Here is a 19,273-nt window from a genome sequence, read left to right as displayed (position 1 = left end):
AGAAACACAAGTAAGAAAGAGTAAATTGCAAAATGTTCTTTTCAAGTGTATGGCAGCAAATTTGAGAAAACATATATTAAAGGAACGCTTTGTGCTTTTAACTTCCAGCCCCTTGTCTGAAGCCTCCACTGGCCAGAAAGGATGAAATGTTTATTGAACTAAGGACTCAGCTGATTTGGAATGAGAATTCTTAAGGGTCTCAGAGCCGTCTAAGATAAGCGCCTTACTTCGCCGTGCTCTCAAATAAAGTTTCTTTCACACTTTTTCATAGGTGAAATAGGTTTAATTAGAAAGTTTTATAATGGAGACTTCCAATTCCCCGATTCCTTATTTGTTCAAATTAACTTTTTAAAATCAGGGTGTTCGCTCTGTCTTCAGCCAACAATCTGTGCCTCACAGAGGACGCCATCCCTCACTGTCAGCTTCTTTCTGCCCCACCTTCTCCGTGCGGTAATACACTTTAATTGGTGCCTCTCCATGCGCCCCTCTCAACTCCACCTGGCCAAATAAACACACTTTTTTCCATTCAGCCTTACCTTCTTGGCAGTTAGCAAGAGAATAGACTTGCCACAATGGGTAATCTTTAAGAGGCCCCAAAATCCTAAAATGAAAGGAACGGGTACAGGGGGTGTCATCTGCAGCTCTCTAGAGAATGGCTCGCCTACGAAGTGGCTTTGTGCTCAACAGGGTTTGAACGAGGTTCTCTTGGTTGAAACTGCACTTCCTGAGCAGCGTCCATGTTGAGAACTCTGGATCCTCTCAGAAGGCAAATGAGTGATGAAATATTCCATTTCCAAGGACAGAGGAACTTTCTGAAGACAGACTTGTTATCAACCTAATTCCACTGGTCAGATTGGGACAAGTGTAACGAGGAGGCAGAGTGGTGGAATGGTTAAGAGCATGGGCCCCGGAGTCAGATTGGGTTCAAATCCTGCTGCTGTTAATTTATTACCTGTGTGACCTCAGTTAATCAAATTGCTCTGGGCCTCAGTTTCCCCATCAGTAAAATGGAGATAATATTAGTACCAACCTGATAAGATCATTGTAAAGGTTAATGAGATATATCTGACATGTTTAGCATAGGGCGTGGCTCATATTCACTAATAATAATAATAATTATTATTTTTTTAAAAATATTTTATTTATTTGACAGAGAGAGACACAGTGAGAGAGGGAACACAAGCAGGAGGAGTGGGAGAGGAAGAAGCAGGCTTCCTGTGGAGCAGGGAGCCCGATGCAGGACTTGATCCCAGGACCCTGGGATCATGACCTGAGCCAAAGGCAGACGCTTAACAACTGAGCCACCCAGGCACCCCAATAATTATTATTTTTTAGGCAAGGTCAGTAGACCAAAGGGAAGGAGAGGGCGAATAACAGTTATGAAGGTATTCCTCAAATAATTCCTCACTCTTCAAATGTTTCACTTTTTACATAGCTCCATCATGAAGCAGGAGTGTGAGGGATGATCACAAGATGACAGGGTTTGTGCATGCATTCACTCCTTCAGTGTGGTCTCCTTCTTTTGGAGCTTTTGAGAGGATGCTTGTTTTTCTCTAACCCTCAGGGTCATGTGGGCTGAAATGAATGCTTTCAGGGCAAAATAGCCAGTACTGCTTTCTTGATAACTACATATAGGTAAGGTGTTGCTACTTTCGCTCGTTTCTGGTTTATGTCTCTCTCCCTTTCCACATCTTCCCTTTCTCTAACTCCCACTTTGGTGAGATACTTTTCTCAGCATGAGGCAGAGATGATCAGGCATCCCTCTGTGCATTATTACCAACTTAGAATGTGAGAAGAAGGCCAACTAGAACAGCAGGGCTCAGAGGTCCCTCTGAATCCCAGGGGCACAAGCAATTCTGAGCAGCAAGTGGACAGGAGGGGTCTCTCACCGGTTGCTTTCTCAGGATTGTTGCACATGAAGCATTGCCACGCTCCTGCTGCTTCGCTGAAGCCAAATACATCAAAGAATCTCACTTCTTCCAGATGGAGCTGTACCTGGTCCAGATCCTGTTCCAGGAACACAACGCACAAAGAACTCATAAGCCGATGTGCCTGCTACATAGCATTCTGGGACTAAAAGAAGGGATATGGGAGTAGGGTGGCCAGCGCTCAGACTCAGTGCTAAGGACAAGGAGTGAGCATTGAGAAAATGTCTCTGGGCCCATCCTTCATGAGAGCAGCCACCTCAAACCCTTCCGAGGGAGTTCTCTTAAATGCGGAGGGCAGTAAGCATGAGCCCCAGGGTTGGGGGTGAGGCCTGAAGTGGTCCAGCATTTTCTTGCATCTAATGGCATCTCCAGAATTTCTAAAAAGGAGGGGTAGGCACGTGGCCGTGTGGTTGAAAGGAATGCTGCAGGGGAGTTTGTCTTGTATTTTACACTTTGCATAAAATTGAGAATCGCGCATCTGTATCAAAAACATTATTTTTGTTAGGTTGGCGTTGCAGGGGGCTGATGGGAAACATGGGAGAGGGCTTAATCCTTGGCTCTGGCACTGTTTTGGTTCTACCTTTTATCTTAAAAGCATCTGCAAGTCTTGCATTATATTCCATGATATGGCTGTATTGGTTCTAATGGAAAATAATGTCTTAAATTACTTATCAATAAATTAATTAATTTTCCCCCTCCCAATAGCTGAGTTGAATTGACACACCAAGAAGACCGTCCCTGTCTTATGTGCCCTGTGGCATCGTGCCAATGTGTTCCTGTTTAAGAGGCAGAGGAGAGAGGTTCCATTACACTGTAAATGGATGGCATACGATTAGCCTAACCAAATTAAATAGCTCTACTGTCCTCCTGAGGCTTTCCTATTATGTAAATGACTTGTAGCCTCTGCTACAGGGTGGTCAGAACCGCACTCTTAAAAGCTTGCTTTCCCAAGAGGGATTTAATGTCTTTGCCAGCTAGCCTTACACGTGCCCAGCTGACTGACATGTTTGTCCTCTGTTGAGTTGAGATTTTATTCCCTTTCCTCCGGTCCACACACTCAGATCTTCTACCCAGAGTAACAGTGCGTGGTAAGCCCAAGAGCCCATGGATGGAGGCACTGTGTGTGCAGTTTATGATGGATCTAAAATATAGAATGGGCAAGTGGCTCCTTAGTTCCTGCTCCAAAGTTCCTGTTTCCCAGATCTGCATTTCCAGGTCTGCATTTCTTGACAGAGGTGAGAAATATGCCAAACTCTAAGCTCCTTGAGAGAATAGACATCTACTTTGTTCACAGTTGTAGCCCAGAATCTAGTCCAACATCAGGAATGGATTAACAGCATCGGTTTGCAAGCCCAATGCAAAGTTTCCCCATGAACTATATGAAAGTATTATGAACATTTAAAGGGGATTCTTTTAAGAGAACATTTACACTCACTGGAACATAAACACAATGAAGGTAGGGATTTTCTCTGTTATATTGGCTGCTATGATCTCAGCACCAAAAATGCCTATCACATAAGCAGGCATTAAATAAATATTTGTGGAATAATGAAAGGCATAAACTAGGACTAGAAATAAATACTTTTCAGCACTCTTTATTAAGGCTATTATGGCTTGTGTTCTGGGATTGGACATCTTGGAGGCTCAACATGCTGAATACAGCATTTTGAGTTGCTAACGTTTAATACCATTTTTTTAAAAAAGCATGTTCCCAAGATAAAGACTGAAGAAGCACCTGGGAGTTTTGCAGGTTTCAAAGGATGAAATCTATATTAAAGTTTATGGGGAAAAAGCAGATGTTTATAAATATCAGTTTCAAAACTGTTAAGTCTCTGAAGTCTATACTTGGCCATTGGCATGCAGATCACTTCTCTATTTCTCACACAACTAAGGATCAATTTTTCATTCAACACAAACACTGCTAACAAACAAAGTACTTAAAATAATATGTAAGGGTTCCTTTATTTTTCCTGTTCTGAGACCAGAAATGTCCCAGGTTGTTGCCCATAATCCACATTTGTCTTGGCAAAAAGTTACTTGAAAAGTTTAGGACAGGGCGCCTGGGTGGCTCAGTTGGTTAAGCGACTGCCTTCGGCTCAGGTCATGATCCTGGAGTCCCGGGATCGAGTCCCGCATCGGGCTCCCTGCTCGGCAGGGAGTCTGCTTCTCCCTCTGACCCTCCTCCCTCTCATGCTCTCTGTCTCTCATTCTCTCTATCTCAAATAAATAAAAAAAATTTTTAAAAAAAATGAAAAAAAAATGAAAAGTTTAGGACAGATGGCAAGCTACATTCCGGTATTCAAGCTCTGAAGTAAAAAGCAGGCTTACTTCTTCAGAAGATTTAGGTGTTGTGCAAAGGGAATTGACTGACCGAAGAAGAAGGAAGGTAATTCTATGAACTGTTGAAATCAGCAATAACAGCCAACTTTGAATACAGACAGATGAAACACACGTAGCTCCAAATATTGTTGGAAAATCAAAGCAAAATCAATCATAAAATAAGCAAAAAAACCCCATCAACTAGTAATACCTAAATTTTTGGAATTTTGGTTTCCTCACTGTGCTTGAGGTCATTATTTCCCTCTCCTCATCTTCTTTACCCTTCTGGGTCCTACAGCTTCCTAGGCCTTGCCCAAGATTGCTTATATGGCTTTTTTTTTTTTAATACAAGAGAACTAAAGTTGACTTGTTTAGAGAATTACACGCTTCTTTTAAAACAACTAGACTCCAGAAGAATAATAAAAAGCATGCATATCTAAGCAGTCCCTCTCTGAGTATTTTAGTTCAATGGGATTATGGTAGACAGATCCTGGGTTGACCCCCTCCCAATAATTCCCATCTCCTGGTATTCATCCCCTCATCTAATCCCTTTTCCTTAAGTGCGGGAGAGACCTATGACTTGCTTCTGAGAAAATGGCAAAGATGGTAAGATATCAATCCCATGTTTATGTTATTATGTATACACACACACACACCACACACACACACACACACACACACACAGACCTATCTTGTTAGCAGATGCATAGGGAGACTCTCCTGCTGGCCTTGAAGAAGCAAGCTGCCATGTTTTGAAATACCTATGGAGAGTTACACATGGCAAGTAATTGTGGGTGGCCTCTAGGACCTAAAGGCAGCCTTCAGCCAATAGCCAGTACAAATTCCAGGTCTTCAGCCCTACCATCCCAAATAAATGATATCTGCCAACAACCTAAGCACTTTTGGAAACAGACCCTTCCCCTTCAAACCTCCAAATGAGACCACAGCCCAACTGATAGCTTGATTTTGCAGCCTTGGGAGACCTTGAGCAGAAGACCTGGCTAAGTCACAAGCAGACTCCTGACCCAAGGAAAATGTGAGATAACAAAGAGATGTTGTTTTAAGCTGCTAGGTTTTGGTAATTTGTTATGAAGCATTAAGAATCAATACTGACATTGTGCCATGAAGAAGGGAAGGTGATACCCTGTTGGCCAATTCTCAATGAAAATGATGAGTCTACTTAGAGGGGTCACATTCTTCTGAGAACACTCCAAATCAGGCCTCAATAAAACCAGAAGAACATAAAGAGAAAGATATATAATCATAGTAAAGATATACTAAGAAAGATTTTCCTGATAAACACCCTCTAACTCAAAAGGGATAGAAGCCCCTGGAGGAAAAATGATGTTTTTAAACAGCTGATTAAATGAATGTTTCTCCAGTTTTGTCTTGTTTTTTTTTTTTTTAAATCATTAATGGGAGTAGGAATTTGTAGAACTATACAAAAAAGTCTCTTGCAAAGCCTCTTAGGGGAAAAATAAGCCAGATAGCATGGAAAGATGAGAGGATATTTACAACATTATTTTGATGACAGTGACAGCATGAGTCAATGCTATGGATTCCGTAAAAGTGCAAAGTGGCCTTTGGATCTTATAAAGTGGTCAGTGTACTGTGTAAGGGTACGGGGAAGCAATTTTCCAGAAATCAGTGAAAGCATACATCTGGAAGAACTTTGGGTTCTGGTACATTTAAATTCTGTTTAAAGCTATTTTTGCACAGATACAAAACATAGGATTGCCTCATGTGCTCTGTGTGCCTATGGTTAATAAGATCAACTCTAGGCACATACTTCAAGTATGTTTTAAGAAATGTAAACAAGAGGTTTTTTTCTTTTTTAATGATCTCCAATATTTTCACATAATAGGAGGGCTTTATGTCTTTATGGTTATTTCTTGTACACAAATTCTAACTATATAGAGTCCAGGGTGTGCAATAAACTTATTGAAGGAAAAAAAAATTAATGGGGCATCCTTATACCATTTATCTCTATATTATTTATATTGTCCTACATTGTGCAAGCATAGTATCTTGCAAGAAACATACTGTATGCTGAAAAAACTAGCAAAAGAAACTCTAAAGAATATTTATGCTATAATTTAATTTTTAAATTTATTTCAACTTCTGAAAAATATTACTACTGAATTTAACTCATACCAATTAGTATTTATAGCACCTAGTGTCAGGAACCAAGGATAAATAGAGGAAGGAGACATCATCTTATATTCCAGGATATGAGACAGTAATGCACTGGGTCCATAGGATTCCTCACAGAGGAAAGCTGGAATACGTCTTTATTTGTGTTTAGTTGTGGTAGTTATTAAGCTTCTTCTGGTGTGACTCTTTTGGCTCTCAACTGGATTAAAGCCCTTCGGCAAGAAGACTAATTTATTTGTTATTTTGTAGCTTCTGAAAATACTAAGTATAACACTTTGCCCATAAGAGATGTTCAATGAATCTTTTTAAATTTTTGCTAATTGAGACACACAGATTTTATCTGTAATTTATATCAACAGTAGCATTTAGTTTTTTTGTTTTTGTTTTTGTTTTTTTTTTAAAGTAGGCTCCATGCCCAGAGTGGAGCCCAATGCGGGGTTTGAACTCACCACCCTGAGATTAAGACTTGAGCTGAAATCGAGAATTGGATGCTTAACTGACTGAGTCACCTAGGCACCCTAGCATTTAGATTTTTAATTTTCACATCAATTATGCCCACTAAGCCCTTTCAGAACATTTTTATTTTTAAAAAATATACCTATATTTCTATGTGTATTATAGGAATTCATTTTATTTAATTTTATAAAACAAGTTTCTAGAATAAAATGTTAGTAATTGAAGAATGCTTGTCTAAATCCTTCAATAACAGCGTGTTGACTGCTTGTTTTCAGCTTTTCCAGATCACCAGTTCTCAGGAGGTGTCAGCATCCAGAATTCCAGGGAAACTTGTTACAAACATCAAATACAGGTTCCATCCCTGGAAGCCTAACACAATCAGTCTGTGTTTGTGCCCGGGAATTTGCATTTCTAAACAAATTCCCAGGTTATTCTGATGTGCAATGACTGGCAATTAATCCTACATCCTTGGAAACAGATGAGGATGACGGATTTGTTTCCATTAATTGGTATATTTGAGGGATTTTTCAATCCTCATGTGCATATGTTCATACTTCTCCACAATAGTTTGGTTTCAAATGACAAAATACACAATCTGGTTGCAAGAGCAAAAATTCCATTCTTGAAGATCAGAGACATTATTATTCCAAATTGTGCAACTTGGAAGGAAGAGAAGAGGCGTGAAAATTGAAATTGTTGGGGCTTATTTGAAAGTTGGCAGAAGGCTGGGATGTGTGGGGAAAGGGTGTGCAACAGGTGGGAGACAGACCCTGAGCAGAGGCAGTGAGGGTGCTGCCCCAGAGGAACACACAATGTGCTCCAGTGTTCAGTGTGGATGTCACGCATGAGCTCTGTTCCATTGTTTCTCCTTTTTCTATCCCAGATTAATAAGGGAACTCTAGGTACACAAGAGTTGGAGGTCAGTGTGGCCAGCTTCTAACTATTACTATAGATCATGAAATAAACTTGACTTTCTTCCTATCCTTTGAGTACCCACGTGTTGGGAAGAACTGAATTGCTTCTTGGCAAGTCGGGGTGATTCTAACCATGGGTCTGGCTCCAAGTGGCTGGAAGAAAACATGTCTGATTCATTTCACAGAGAGGTTCTGAAGAACTCTTTCATGTAAGAACCAACAAATATGATAGAATATTTAATTTGATTCAAAAAGTCAAGTTTTCCCACTTGCCTAAGGATCATGAAAAAATAATGTGATTATAAAATGTTGGCAATAAGTATTACAAGTGTTTACATAAAGAGGTTTTTGCGAAAGCTAATGTAAATGTGTCGGTGGAGTGGAAACTAAAGGTGGAAAATTGGGTGAAGCTTTATAAATGTTTGATAAACCCACAATGACTTTCTTTAGGAATCAAATTTCTTCTAAAATTGAGCCCATTAAAGGCAGCAAAGTATTTTTAATCAGAGTGGAAGCAAAGGCAAAAGATTACCAGTGTTCAAAAATCTCAAGAAAATTTGACATTTCTACAGTGGTGGCAGCAGTAAATTGTAATCACTGGAACTGTTGGCATGACAGCCAGCATTCACACAGGATCTCCTTTCATATTGGAAAGCAAAGAATTGCAGTGTTTTTTTATTCCCTAACTGACGGTTGCCACCTGCATATGACAATTACGTACTGAGCATCTCGCACCACAATGTCCAGTCGTCCCCCCTTATCTGTGGTTCCACTCTCCACAGTTTCAGTTCCCCACTGTCAACCCCAGTCTGGAAACAGATGATCCTCCTCCTGATGTATCATCAGAGGTCAGTCGTAGCCCAATGCTACTCCATCACACTGTGTGCATCCTTCACCTCACTTCATCTCATCGCTAGGCACTTTATGATCTCACATCATCACAAGAAGAATGGTGAGTACAGTTTGATAAGATATTCTGAGAGACCTCGTTCATATAAGTTTTATTGTAGTACATCATTATATTATTCTATTTTGTGATTATTTATTATTGTTAATCTCTTTCCATGCCTAATTTATAAATTAACCCTTATCATAGGTATGTATGTATAGGAAAAAAGCCTAGTCTATATTTGGTTCAGTACTATCCATGGTTTAGGGCATCCACTGGGGGTCTTGGAACGTATCCCCCAGGATAAAGCAGGGTGGGGTTCTACTGTACTACCACATGGTACTAGACCACATTGGTTGCTGATAGGAAACATGCTCGGTGAAGGGGCTTTCTTTTTCTCCTCTGGAAATCAATTAGTGAGATAACCATAATCTTCAGCCACATAGGTTATTTTGTTGGGGGCGAGGTCCTTCTCTTATTTTTCCCCAGTTATCCCTGATAACACTCTCATTCCCAGATGCTCCTCCCATCTCCCCTTTACATAAGTTCTCATTCTTTTGGGTTTGATCTATTTCTTTGAACATGTCTGGATTCTTGAAAAATATGGAGCAATGTTTAGTGTATTTTTCATTTTCATAAATGATTTTCTGTCATGGACCACATTCTATTTCTCGCTCGTGTCTCTCAAGCTCTGCACATGGCATTGTACGCATACTTAGTTTGTTGCCATCACTGCTATAGAGTGATCTCATAGTGCACATCCACCACCCCCACATTTTACTTAACCATTCCCCCAGCCCCCATCTTTGCACTTACGTAAATCATGCAACAATGAATATCCTCAAACATATCCCCTTGTGATGTGAGTAAGAATTTTTCTAGGATAATCATTCAGAAGTGGAATTGCTGGATCACAGGGTATGTTTAAGACTATAGAGAAAATATTTTTTTATGTTTCTGCATAGGCTTTCTGAACAAAATTTCTGAACACTAAAACTTGGACTTGGGCTAAAAGAATAAGCACGAGAAGTTAATTTATGACTAATTAGAAAGTGAGAAACCATCTAGAGAGATTTATCTTCCCAGAAGTATGTGTTTACATCTCAAGGTGGGGATGAGACCCAGGATTTGGAGACATCTTTAAGCTGTCAAGCTGGAGACACTTGTCGTATCCTCCCTTTGGAGAGATTTATTTATATCTCACAAGATAGAAGAACAAAGAATCCTTCCCAAGGACCAAAATTTTTTCTTCCCTTCTCTCAGATGAGTGGGGGTGCTGGCCCTCCCCTATATAAATATCCAGATCCATATTCTTAGGGTTCTTTTACCTACAGTACAGACCCTAGTATGTGTAGGATGACAGCGGGCTCTCATTGTGCGTCCCAGGGTTAATAACTGAGGCAAAGGGGAGTTGGTGAGGTTATTTGCTGTAAGTCATCTGCTCTGCATGAGACATTGAAAATTTAACAGTATGCATATCCCTAACTTCACTAAGTTCTATTAAATTGCTTTCCTGAATGATCCAATTTACATTCCCCCCAGCGCAGTATGAAGAATTCCTTTCCTGCATCACAATGGAAGGCCTTTCTGGGCTCTGAAACTTCTGGAAGGATTACTATCTAACAGTCGTTTCTTATATCTGAACTAGGCCATGCTTTTGGTGACCACAGTCATATTGGTCTGATTGCATCGGGGACTAGCAGTAGGCTCCTGTGACTCTTTAAACCATAAACCATTGCCTCTTAAACCAGGGGGAAAATCAACCACATTTCTGTGGCAAACACTGCATTTTTCTTCATCTTTATTGCCTTTTCCTATCATAAGCAGCATTCCAGGTTCTGGGATTCAGACCACCCTTTTTAGGTACAATTATTTTAGTACACTAGTACATATCAAAATTTGGCCAGGGTCTAGTTTTATTTAAGAACTATCATTTTGTTGGTGTGTTTACCACTTGGAGCGGTTACAAAGAGGATAAAGCTGACTCTGCCATGGATGTATGGAGAAGGCATTGCTTTCCATGATGTGGGAATTTCAAATATCTCCACTTAGTTATTCAAAGGGCAGAGCATAGCATTAAGCACTGATGAAGTAATAAGAGATCAAGGCAGATATGATGTTGAATTATCCCTCATAGAGAAATGGATAAAGTAAACTCTGGTCTATTTACACAATGGAAAACTTTATAGATACTAAAATGAATGAGCTAGCTCCACATGTGTGAACAGATATATTTTTAAAACATAACGGTAAGCAGAGAAAGGATATTGCAAAAGATATGTGCACTATGATAACACACATATAAAAGTTTAAAACAATAGTACCTAAATATCCATGGAAATAATACACACCAACCTCAAGAGACTATTTGCAACAGTTTCTTTCTTTTTGTCAAGGGGGATATTTGAAGTAAATACGGAAGCAATGTAAACATCTCTTCTATCTTGTGGTGGGAATGGGCATCATCTTTCGGCACTTTTCTGAATCTATGAGCTATTTCATAGTTTAATAAAAAGTAAAAGTGAGGCAGAGGACACAGTTCAATGAAGCAGAGACTGGCCAGGGTTAGGGTCTGTGAGGAAGAAAGGTTCTGCATATGGCCGGGGCGGGGTGGGGGGCTTCCTTGGTACCCCTCAATTCCCTTATAGGGAAGTCCCTATTATTTTGCCTTTGTGAGGCTGGCCTTGGTGTTGAAGATCAGTAAAGTACTGTCTCTTTCCCCTGATCTTTGCATTTTATTCTATGTGCATGTATTCTTGTTGGAGGAGAGGCTCCACATGGAAGTTTCTTTTAATCTAGCTCTTCAAACACAGAGATAAAGAGATAAACAGGAAATGCAAAGTGTCTGATTTCAAAGTGTTGATATTACATTGTTTTGTTAACAAAACAAAGCAAACATAAAGCATGCCAACCCCATCTTCTGTCCTAGGGCAGTGTTATGGAATGGCTTAAATGACTGTAAGTGATACTTAGAAATAAGGGTGTGTTTTGTTTTGTTTTGTTTTGCTGGAGAGTGGTATGGCAGAAAGGAAGTAGGTTTTGGGACCAGAAGATGAGAGTTTGAGCCCTGCCACTGCCATTCACTAGCAGTTCTTGGGAAATAACTTAATTTCTTGGTGCTTTCAATGCACTTCTCAATCTGTAAAATGACTGTGATCCCTAAGCTGTCTCCTGCAGAGACTTGCCACCGCAAATAAATTCATGGATAATTGCACCACTTTGTACACTGTAGAGAAATAATACAAAGTAGTGATAACGATGATGAGTTGAACAAAACGAGATAAGTTTTTTTGCACATAAAATATAGGGTTTTGGGTCTCTTAGCTAGATAAATATGTAAATCTTTCCAAAATGAATGACTTGTTTAAGAAACACTGATGTTAGGTGCCTGAGAAACAGATTTTGTTTTCTAAAAGCAAGTAACATACTTATCTTTGTTAGTTTGTTGTCAAACCTCGGAATATTGGACGTAATAAGATGCAAACACAGAAGGATGTAATGCAACGCGAACACTTGAAAGGGAAGTAATGCCATGTCCATGTTTGATGGGGCCATAATGAGATGTACAAATAGAAATGCACATAGAAATGTGCATGGGCAATAGTGTAATGAGATGCATAAATGGATGGCTGTAATGATAAAAGCATTTGGGGGGGGATGTAATGTGATTTATAAATGGAAGCATTAAATGGGAAGGGTGGAAAGGGCAGGTCGTGATAAGAAGCAGAGAGAAAGAATGCAGTGCTGCGCATGAATGGAGGAGCTAATAATATGTGCACGATGAGGATGTAACGAGATAAAAATGGGATGGCATAATGAGGTTCACAGATGGAGGGCTGTAATGAGCTACACAGAAAGGAAGGAATCATGACAAGCATAAAAGGAAGGATTTACTACTATGAATAAAGAAATGGGCATAAGAAGATGTGAGCACTGAAAGGAAGAGCAAAAAAAAAAAAGGGGACGTTGGTGAGGGGATAGGAAATAACAAGGTGGGCAAATGGAACACGCTATCAAGATGCTGAAATTAAAGGGTGTAATGAGGTGTGCCCATTTAGGGAATGATTAGACACATATATAGGGCTTTAATGAGGTGCCTGGGCCCTGATCAGACACAGGCCACAGCATTCAGTTCTTACGAAGTAGGTGAAAATGGAAAAAAATCAGAGCAGGGCCATAAAGATATCTAAATTATTACAAATCTCAGAAAGAGAAAACTAAACAGGTGATTTCACCACAGCCTCAAAGTTTATGAAGCAATGGGGTTTTTTTTGTTTTTTTTTTAAAGATTTTATTTATTTATTTGAGAGAGAGAGAATGAGAGAGAACACATGAGAGGGGATAGGGTCAGAGGGCAAAGCAGGCTCCTCACTGAGCAGAGAGCCCGATGCGGGACTCAATCCAGGGACTCCAGGATCATGACCTGAGCCAAAGGCAGTCGCTTAACCAACTGAGCCACCCAGGCGCCCATATGAATCAATGGTTTTATAGTTGCTGTTTATGGGGCACTCACTGCACCAGCAGCTCTTCCGGGTGTTTGACAAAATGAATCAGCTCGTACCGCCTTCCTGGCAACACTGTCAGGCAGGTGGATCTGTTCCTAGTTTACAGATGAAGAAGTTAAGTTTCAGTGAGGTTAACCAACTTGCCTAGATTCCCAGAATGTGTTGGTGGTAGAGATGTGACTCAAGTAAAGTCAAGTGGATTCCAGTTGCCTTTGCCTCTCTTTCGGTATTTCCATGAGTACTCAGTGGGACCTCCTGCCTCACCATCACCTGGATCCTGTGTCGGAGTTACAGGCCCACCCCCAAGATTACCATTTCCAAAATCCACAGAGGTCCCAGGAATGTGCATTTAAACAAGGTCTCCTGGGACTTTCGCATGTGCTAAGGTCTGGGAACTACTCTGCAGCCCTAGAGTCTGGTGTTCTAATGCTTCCCATCAACTCTGGTAAAAGATCATGAAGAAAGGGGCTTACACTCAGCATGAACAATTGGGGTTGGTTACAAGGGAGACTACAGAAGGAATTATCAAACCCTGGAATGAGGCATCAGATGATTCTGTTGACCGTATTTAGCAAAAGATTTTTTAAAAAGGCCCCTTCCTCTCAGAATGGTCTTCAATAGGAACCCCAAATTGTAATGAAGATAGTAGAACAATGCAATAATGTATTGAAAATAAGTAGACTTTAGGAAATGTTTGTATACTGAATTAAAAAAAAATAAAGGTTACTCCATAATCCCTAAAGGAAAGAGGGTAATTTGGTAATGTGTCCCCAGAATCAAAAGTTTGCTAATCTACATGCAACATACAGGATCTTAAAAAAAAAAAGCGAATAGTGCCACTGACTGTGCTCTTTCTTGATATGTCTAGTATTGAAATGTCTACATTGCTATGATTTTTTAGATTAAAAAAACCAGAATCTGTATTTGAAATGAGTGTTAAACTTGGATGACAACTCACACTTTAGTGACACAATCTCTGCTCAAAACATTTTTAGAAGTCTCTCCCAGAACTGTCTTGTAGAGTATACTCAGGAACCACATACGAAAAAGTTTCACTTTAGTGAAACCCGGCTTTTAACTATGATTCAGTTTGAGTTGTCTCCTTTTATAACAGACCTTGGCCTACATAAGTTTTTTTGGCTATTGTGGAAATCAATCTCATTCTCAAAAGATGACACCTTTGTCATTCATTTTGTTGAAGGGGTCTTGCAGAGGAAGTACAAGAAAATGATACTAGTTATCATTGACTGAGCTCTTAACGGTGTGCCAATTGCTGGTCCAAGGATTTTACATGTATTATGTGTTCTACATCTCCCAACATCCTTGTGAAGTGTTTCCTGCACTTTACAGGCAAGGAAGAGGAAGCACAGAGGACTTAAATCAAAGAGCCAATAAGTGCTGGTCAGCATTCAAACCCAGAGCCTGAGCTTCTAACTACCACACTTCCACTTTGCTTGAAATAAAGTGCTATTTAGGGACACCTGGGTGGCTCAGTCCGTTAAGCATCTGCCTTTGGCTCAGGTCATGATCCCGAATCCGGCTCCCTGATCAGTGGGGAGCCTGCTTCTCCCTCTGCCTGCCACTCCCCTTGCTTGTGCTCTCTTTCTCTCTCTGATAAATAAATAAAAATAAAATCTTTTTAAAAAAAGAAATAAAGTGCTATTTATTCTAATAGTTTAGTGCCCAGGGTTTGTAGGCATTCACACAATATCCCTGATAGCACTGAGGGGAAAAAGTATACTATTTTACTCATGCACTGATCATTTCAGAAAAGAACCCAAACCACTATTGGATTGGAATAGACATTTCGGAGGAGCTATGTATCTCTGTTCCCCCAGGAATAGAGTTATTTTGTTAACTATTTTCTAAAGTGTGTGTGTGTTTTTTTTTTTTAATTTCCTTGACTGATGCAGAACATCTGGCTGACTGTGAAGGAATGTTCACTACAGTAGTAAAATTGACATGCTTCATTATAGGACAGTCTGGCTTGTGAAAAACGAAGGAAATACAATACACGTGATCAACCCGGTTTCAAACTAAACTGAGAAAATATTTCTTCTGCCAATTTTAATTTCTTTAAAAAAAGTTTATGTACAACGTAAGTATAATATGTGTGGCTGGTTGTTAGGGAGATACTAATAGTGTGTATTAATTAGCCAAGCGTAAGGATAACAATTTTCCAGTTTTTAAACAGTGAATCCGTCACTTAGGTTCATTGTGTTTGTAAAGTCATGTGCAATCACTTAGTATGAGTTGTGTGTATGGAATTGTTTAAATGAGGGGTCCTCCAGATTGTTATAATGTATAGCTGTTAAGGGGGGAAAAAAGAATCTGAATGAAGGTAGAGACAGTATTTAGGGAGGCAAAGTTGAGAATCTGGCTGGACTTCCAAACTCTCTGGTCCTACAGCATCAATAAAATGCTTGTACAAGTCTCCAGAGGATGTGCCTGTTCTCAAGGACTCTTTTCACCTTGGAGCCTGTCCTCTTATGTTAATCACATTAATCCCTGATGAACTATAATATGGGGGAGTGCAGGTCCACTGATAGCACATATCTATGATAAAAGTTCATCTTGTGCTGAAGCTAACACTCTCCGGCGCTCCGTAGCATCGCAAATCTCACACACGCAGCAGGGTACACCCTCAGCCACAGTCACGGCCGGCCTCATCTTGCCTGGTGGCCACCAGCTGTCTGCTTTAGCCTTGGTCAGCAGCGTGATCAATGAGCTCATGTCCTTGTTTCCAAGGTGAGTAGTAGAGCATGGGGTGGGGCTGAGAGGAGACGCTGAGGGTTCTTGTGAAGAGAAGCTCAACACAAATCCATCCTCTTCTTCATTCAGAAAATAACTTTTTCTTCCTGGGCTCTAAAGACTATCTTTCTGATTCTCAAATTGGGTTTCCTATGTTTCCTTTTGGTCTTTCAAGTCTTTTCTTTTGGTCTGCACCTTGACCCTCTACCTTCTCAAACACAGATCTCCCCTACCTTGACATATTTCACCATTTAATTACCACCCAACCAAAAGACAAAAGCTCAAGCTTGGATGAATTCCATTATAACACCTAAACAGCTGATCACTACTGGAGAAAATCATATTTCCGCTTTAAGTCTGTTATCTCGGATCCCAAATGGATGTTTCTCATTGCCTGACAGTCCTGCTATATTTCTCTAGTAAGTACATAGTTCCTTTGTCTAAGAATTTCATTTTAGACTTTCTTTCCTCAAACCTCCTACATTCTATCCCTCCCCCCCCACCCCATCACACTTTCAGCTGATGGCCTCACCTCTTACTTCACTGAAAAAGACGAAAAGCCATGAAACAGAACTCATTCATCTTTCCCCCCATCAACTCTACTTCTTGATCTGGGTCTGTGTGCAATCGCTTTTTCTCATCTGTTCACCATCCTCACCCTCTCTGTTGTGTCATCCCAACACTTGCAAACATGCGCTGGGGGCTCCCATTCTAAAGCATCTCCATACTTCCTCCATGACGAACCCATTCAGCACCAACCTCTCCAACAGCTCTCTACAGATGCTGTCTCCTTCCTCATTCTCTCCTCATTTCTTCACCTACTCCATTTTGAACCTCGCCTTTAAAACACCAGTAAAACTGCCTTTTCCATGTTGCCCAATCGGATGGGCACTTTTCTGTACTTTGCTGCCTTGACCTGGCTGCCAAATCCCATTCACTTCCATTCTCTCTCTTTCTTGGACTCCCTTGAGACGTGTGACTTTTATACTTTCTGGGTTCCTTTTGTCTTCTGGCTGCTCTCTGGACTCAATCCTGTACTGGGTCCTTTGACTCTCTAGACTGTCTTCTCAGATTGCTTTAATCTTCCCATGGTTTTCAACACCTCTGTGCCGAGAGTGCCCTCATCTGTGGCCTAAACCACAAATTTGCCTACTAGACCATTACACTGGGACATCTCACAGACATTTTAAATTTAAGATATTCAAAAGTCTCCCTCACCCTTACACTCTCCCATTAGCTTGCTATGTCCCTTTTACCTCCAAAATTTATATTGAATGTGTCATTCATTTCTATCCCTACCAGGACCATTCCAACTCAAACTACCTTCTTCTCTCATCTGGGTGAGCAATAGTCTTCATGGTCTTTCCGATTCCACTTTTGCCCCTTTCTAATCTAGCCTCCACATAGTGTACTGAGCTATCGTTTCAAAATAGGCTGGGTAATAATGTCTGCTGCTCAAAACTCTTCAGTGACCTCCCATAGACAGCAAGAAAATCTAAGTTCCTTGCCATGGCTTAAAAGGCAGAGGTAAATTACCCCAGACCAACTCTCCCTTTGGTTCACTGGGCTCCACCCTGATTCTTCTACTTCTTGGAACAGTGCAGAAGGGGAGAGAGTTAATTCCTGGGGTGGGCATGCCCAGTGTTGTAGGAGGAAGAAAATATTAGAACTCTCACTTTTTGTTTACTTTTCATCCCATCCTTAAGGTTTTTATTTTTGAATATTTTTATAATAAAAATGATGAGGGGCACCTGGGTGGCTCAGTCAGTTAAGCATCTGCCTTCAGCTCAGGTCATGATCCCAGGGTCCTGGGATCGAGCCCCACATCGGGCTCCCTGCTCGGCGGGAAGCCTGCTTCTCCCTCTCCCGCTCCCCCTGCTTGTGTTCCCTCTCTCACTGTCTCTCTCTCTGTCAAATAAATAAATAAAATCTTTAAAAAAAATGATGAGTGTAATAATACACGTATATTATTTATAAGTAAATAAATGTAAACATGGACGGTGCTTGCTCAAATTTTTTTCTGATGGGATGTGTGATTTAAATTTGGAGGAGAATGCTCTAATGCACCAAGGTTTTGTCTTTCTCTTCTCATTCTTCCTTCCTTTCTTTTTTTTTTTTTAATTATCTGTTATTTTTGTTTTTGTTATATGGTCTCAAGGGCTTTGTGCAAATTATTCTCTTTGCCAGGAAAACTCATCTAACACCAGGTCAGAGAAGGTCCTGACCACCCAACAAACACTGCTGTTCTTCATCTCTTCTTCTAGGCATTTTATTTTTTTATAGTATCTTTCAATGTGGCATTGTGCATTTCTTTACTTGCAGATTGCTTGTCTCCTTGGGGCAGAGCATGATTATTTATGTTTGGTCTCCGCACAGAGCATGGCATAAAGCAGGCATTCGCAAAAAGTATTTGTAACTTAATGAATGAACTTACAGTTCCATTCATCGGGACTTCACTGTGATTTTTTGTTGTTGTTTCCTCCATGTTACTGCTCATGTCATCCTCCTTACATGAAGCCCTGTCCCTCTTTCATTTAAAAGCCCAGACTCTATCTTAATGTCTATCCTTCTCCCAGCCAGCTCTCTCTCTGAGCCAGGGTTGTCCCAGACATTTGCAACTACATTCCACCCTCAATCTGCCCTCTCAAACCCCTTGCCTTCAGCTTCCTACTATGAATGATATTCTCATGGAGTTTCTCTCTTAATCACTAGATTTTATTCAGACCTTTTTATCTCTTGACCTCACCTTTGCTTCTTTGATAGTGCCAATCAGATTTTCCTGGTTCTCAGCTTGCAGCCTGAAAGTCCCCACCCTGATCTAGGCTTTTGAAATCAACAAACCGATTCCCATTTACCCCATTCTCACCTAGCTTGCTCTGAAAGGGAGGGCTCAACAAAACTAATCTCTCTCCAACACCGTGATTCACCCTGCTCTCCCTGGAGGCTGACCTACATCACTTGTCACTTACATCACACATATAGACTTAAATTTCTCTTAAGAATGTGGATAGTTTTCCAAAGTGGCTGTACCAACTTGCTTTCCCATCAACAGTGTAAGAAGGTTCCCCTTTCTCCACAACCTCTCTAACATTTGTTGTTTCTTGCCTTGTCACTTTTTGCCATTCTAACTGGGTAAGGTGGTATCTCAGTGTGGTTTTGATTTGAATTTCCCTGGGTGTTATATGAAACAATGAATCATGGAACACTACACCAAAAACTAATGATGTAATGTATGGTGATTACATAGCATAATAAAATTAAAAAAATAAAAATAAAAAACCAAACTAATGATGTACTGTATGGTGACTAACATAACATAATAAAATTAAATTAAATTAAAAAAAAAAAGAATGTGGA

General features: G+C 40.3%; 1 protein-coding gene across 2 annotated transcripts in view; it reads right to left on the bottom strand.

Moving 5' to 3' along the window:
* Window positions 1-19,273, bottom strand: part of VEPH1 (ventricular zone expressed PH domain containing 1) — a 217,762-nt gene that overhangs the window by 20,274 nt on the left and 178,215 nt on the right. For both annotated transcript variants that reach the window (XM_021702584.1, XM_021702585.1), the window contains one exon: window positions 1,890-2,007. In XM_021702584.1, the coding sequence (XP_021558259.1) occupies window positions 1,890-2,007 (118 nt within the window). The remainder of the gene's footprint in view (window positions 1-1,889; window positions 2,008-19,273) is intronic.

Source organism: Neomonachus schauinslandi, chromosome 1 (assembly GCF_002201575.2).
Source record: "Neomonachus schauinslandi chromosome 1, ASM220157v2, whole genome shotgun sequence".
NCBI lineage: Eukaryota > Metazoa > Chordata > Mammalia > Carnivora > Phocidae > Neomonachus > Neomonachus schauinslandi.
Note: the sequence above shows the minus strand (reverse complement) of the source record. Positions and strands in the feature narration are given on the sequence as shown.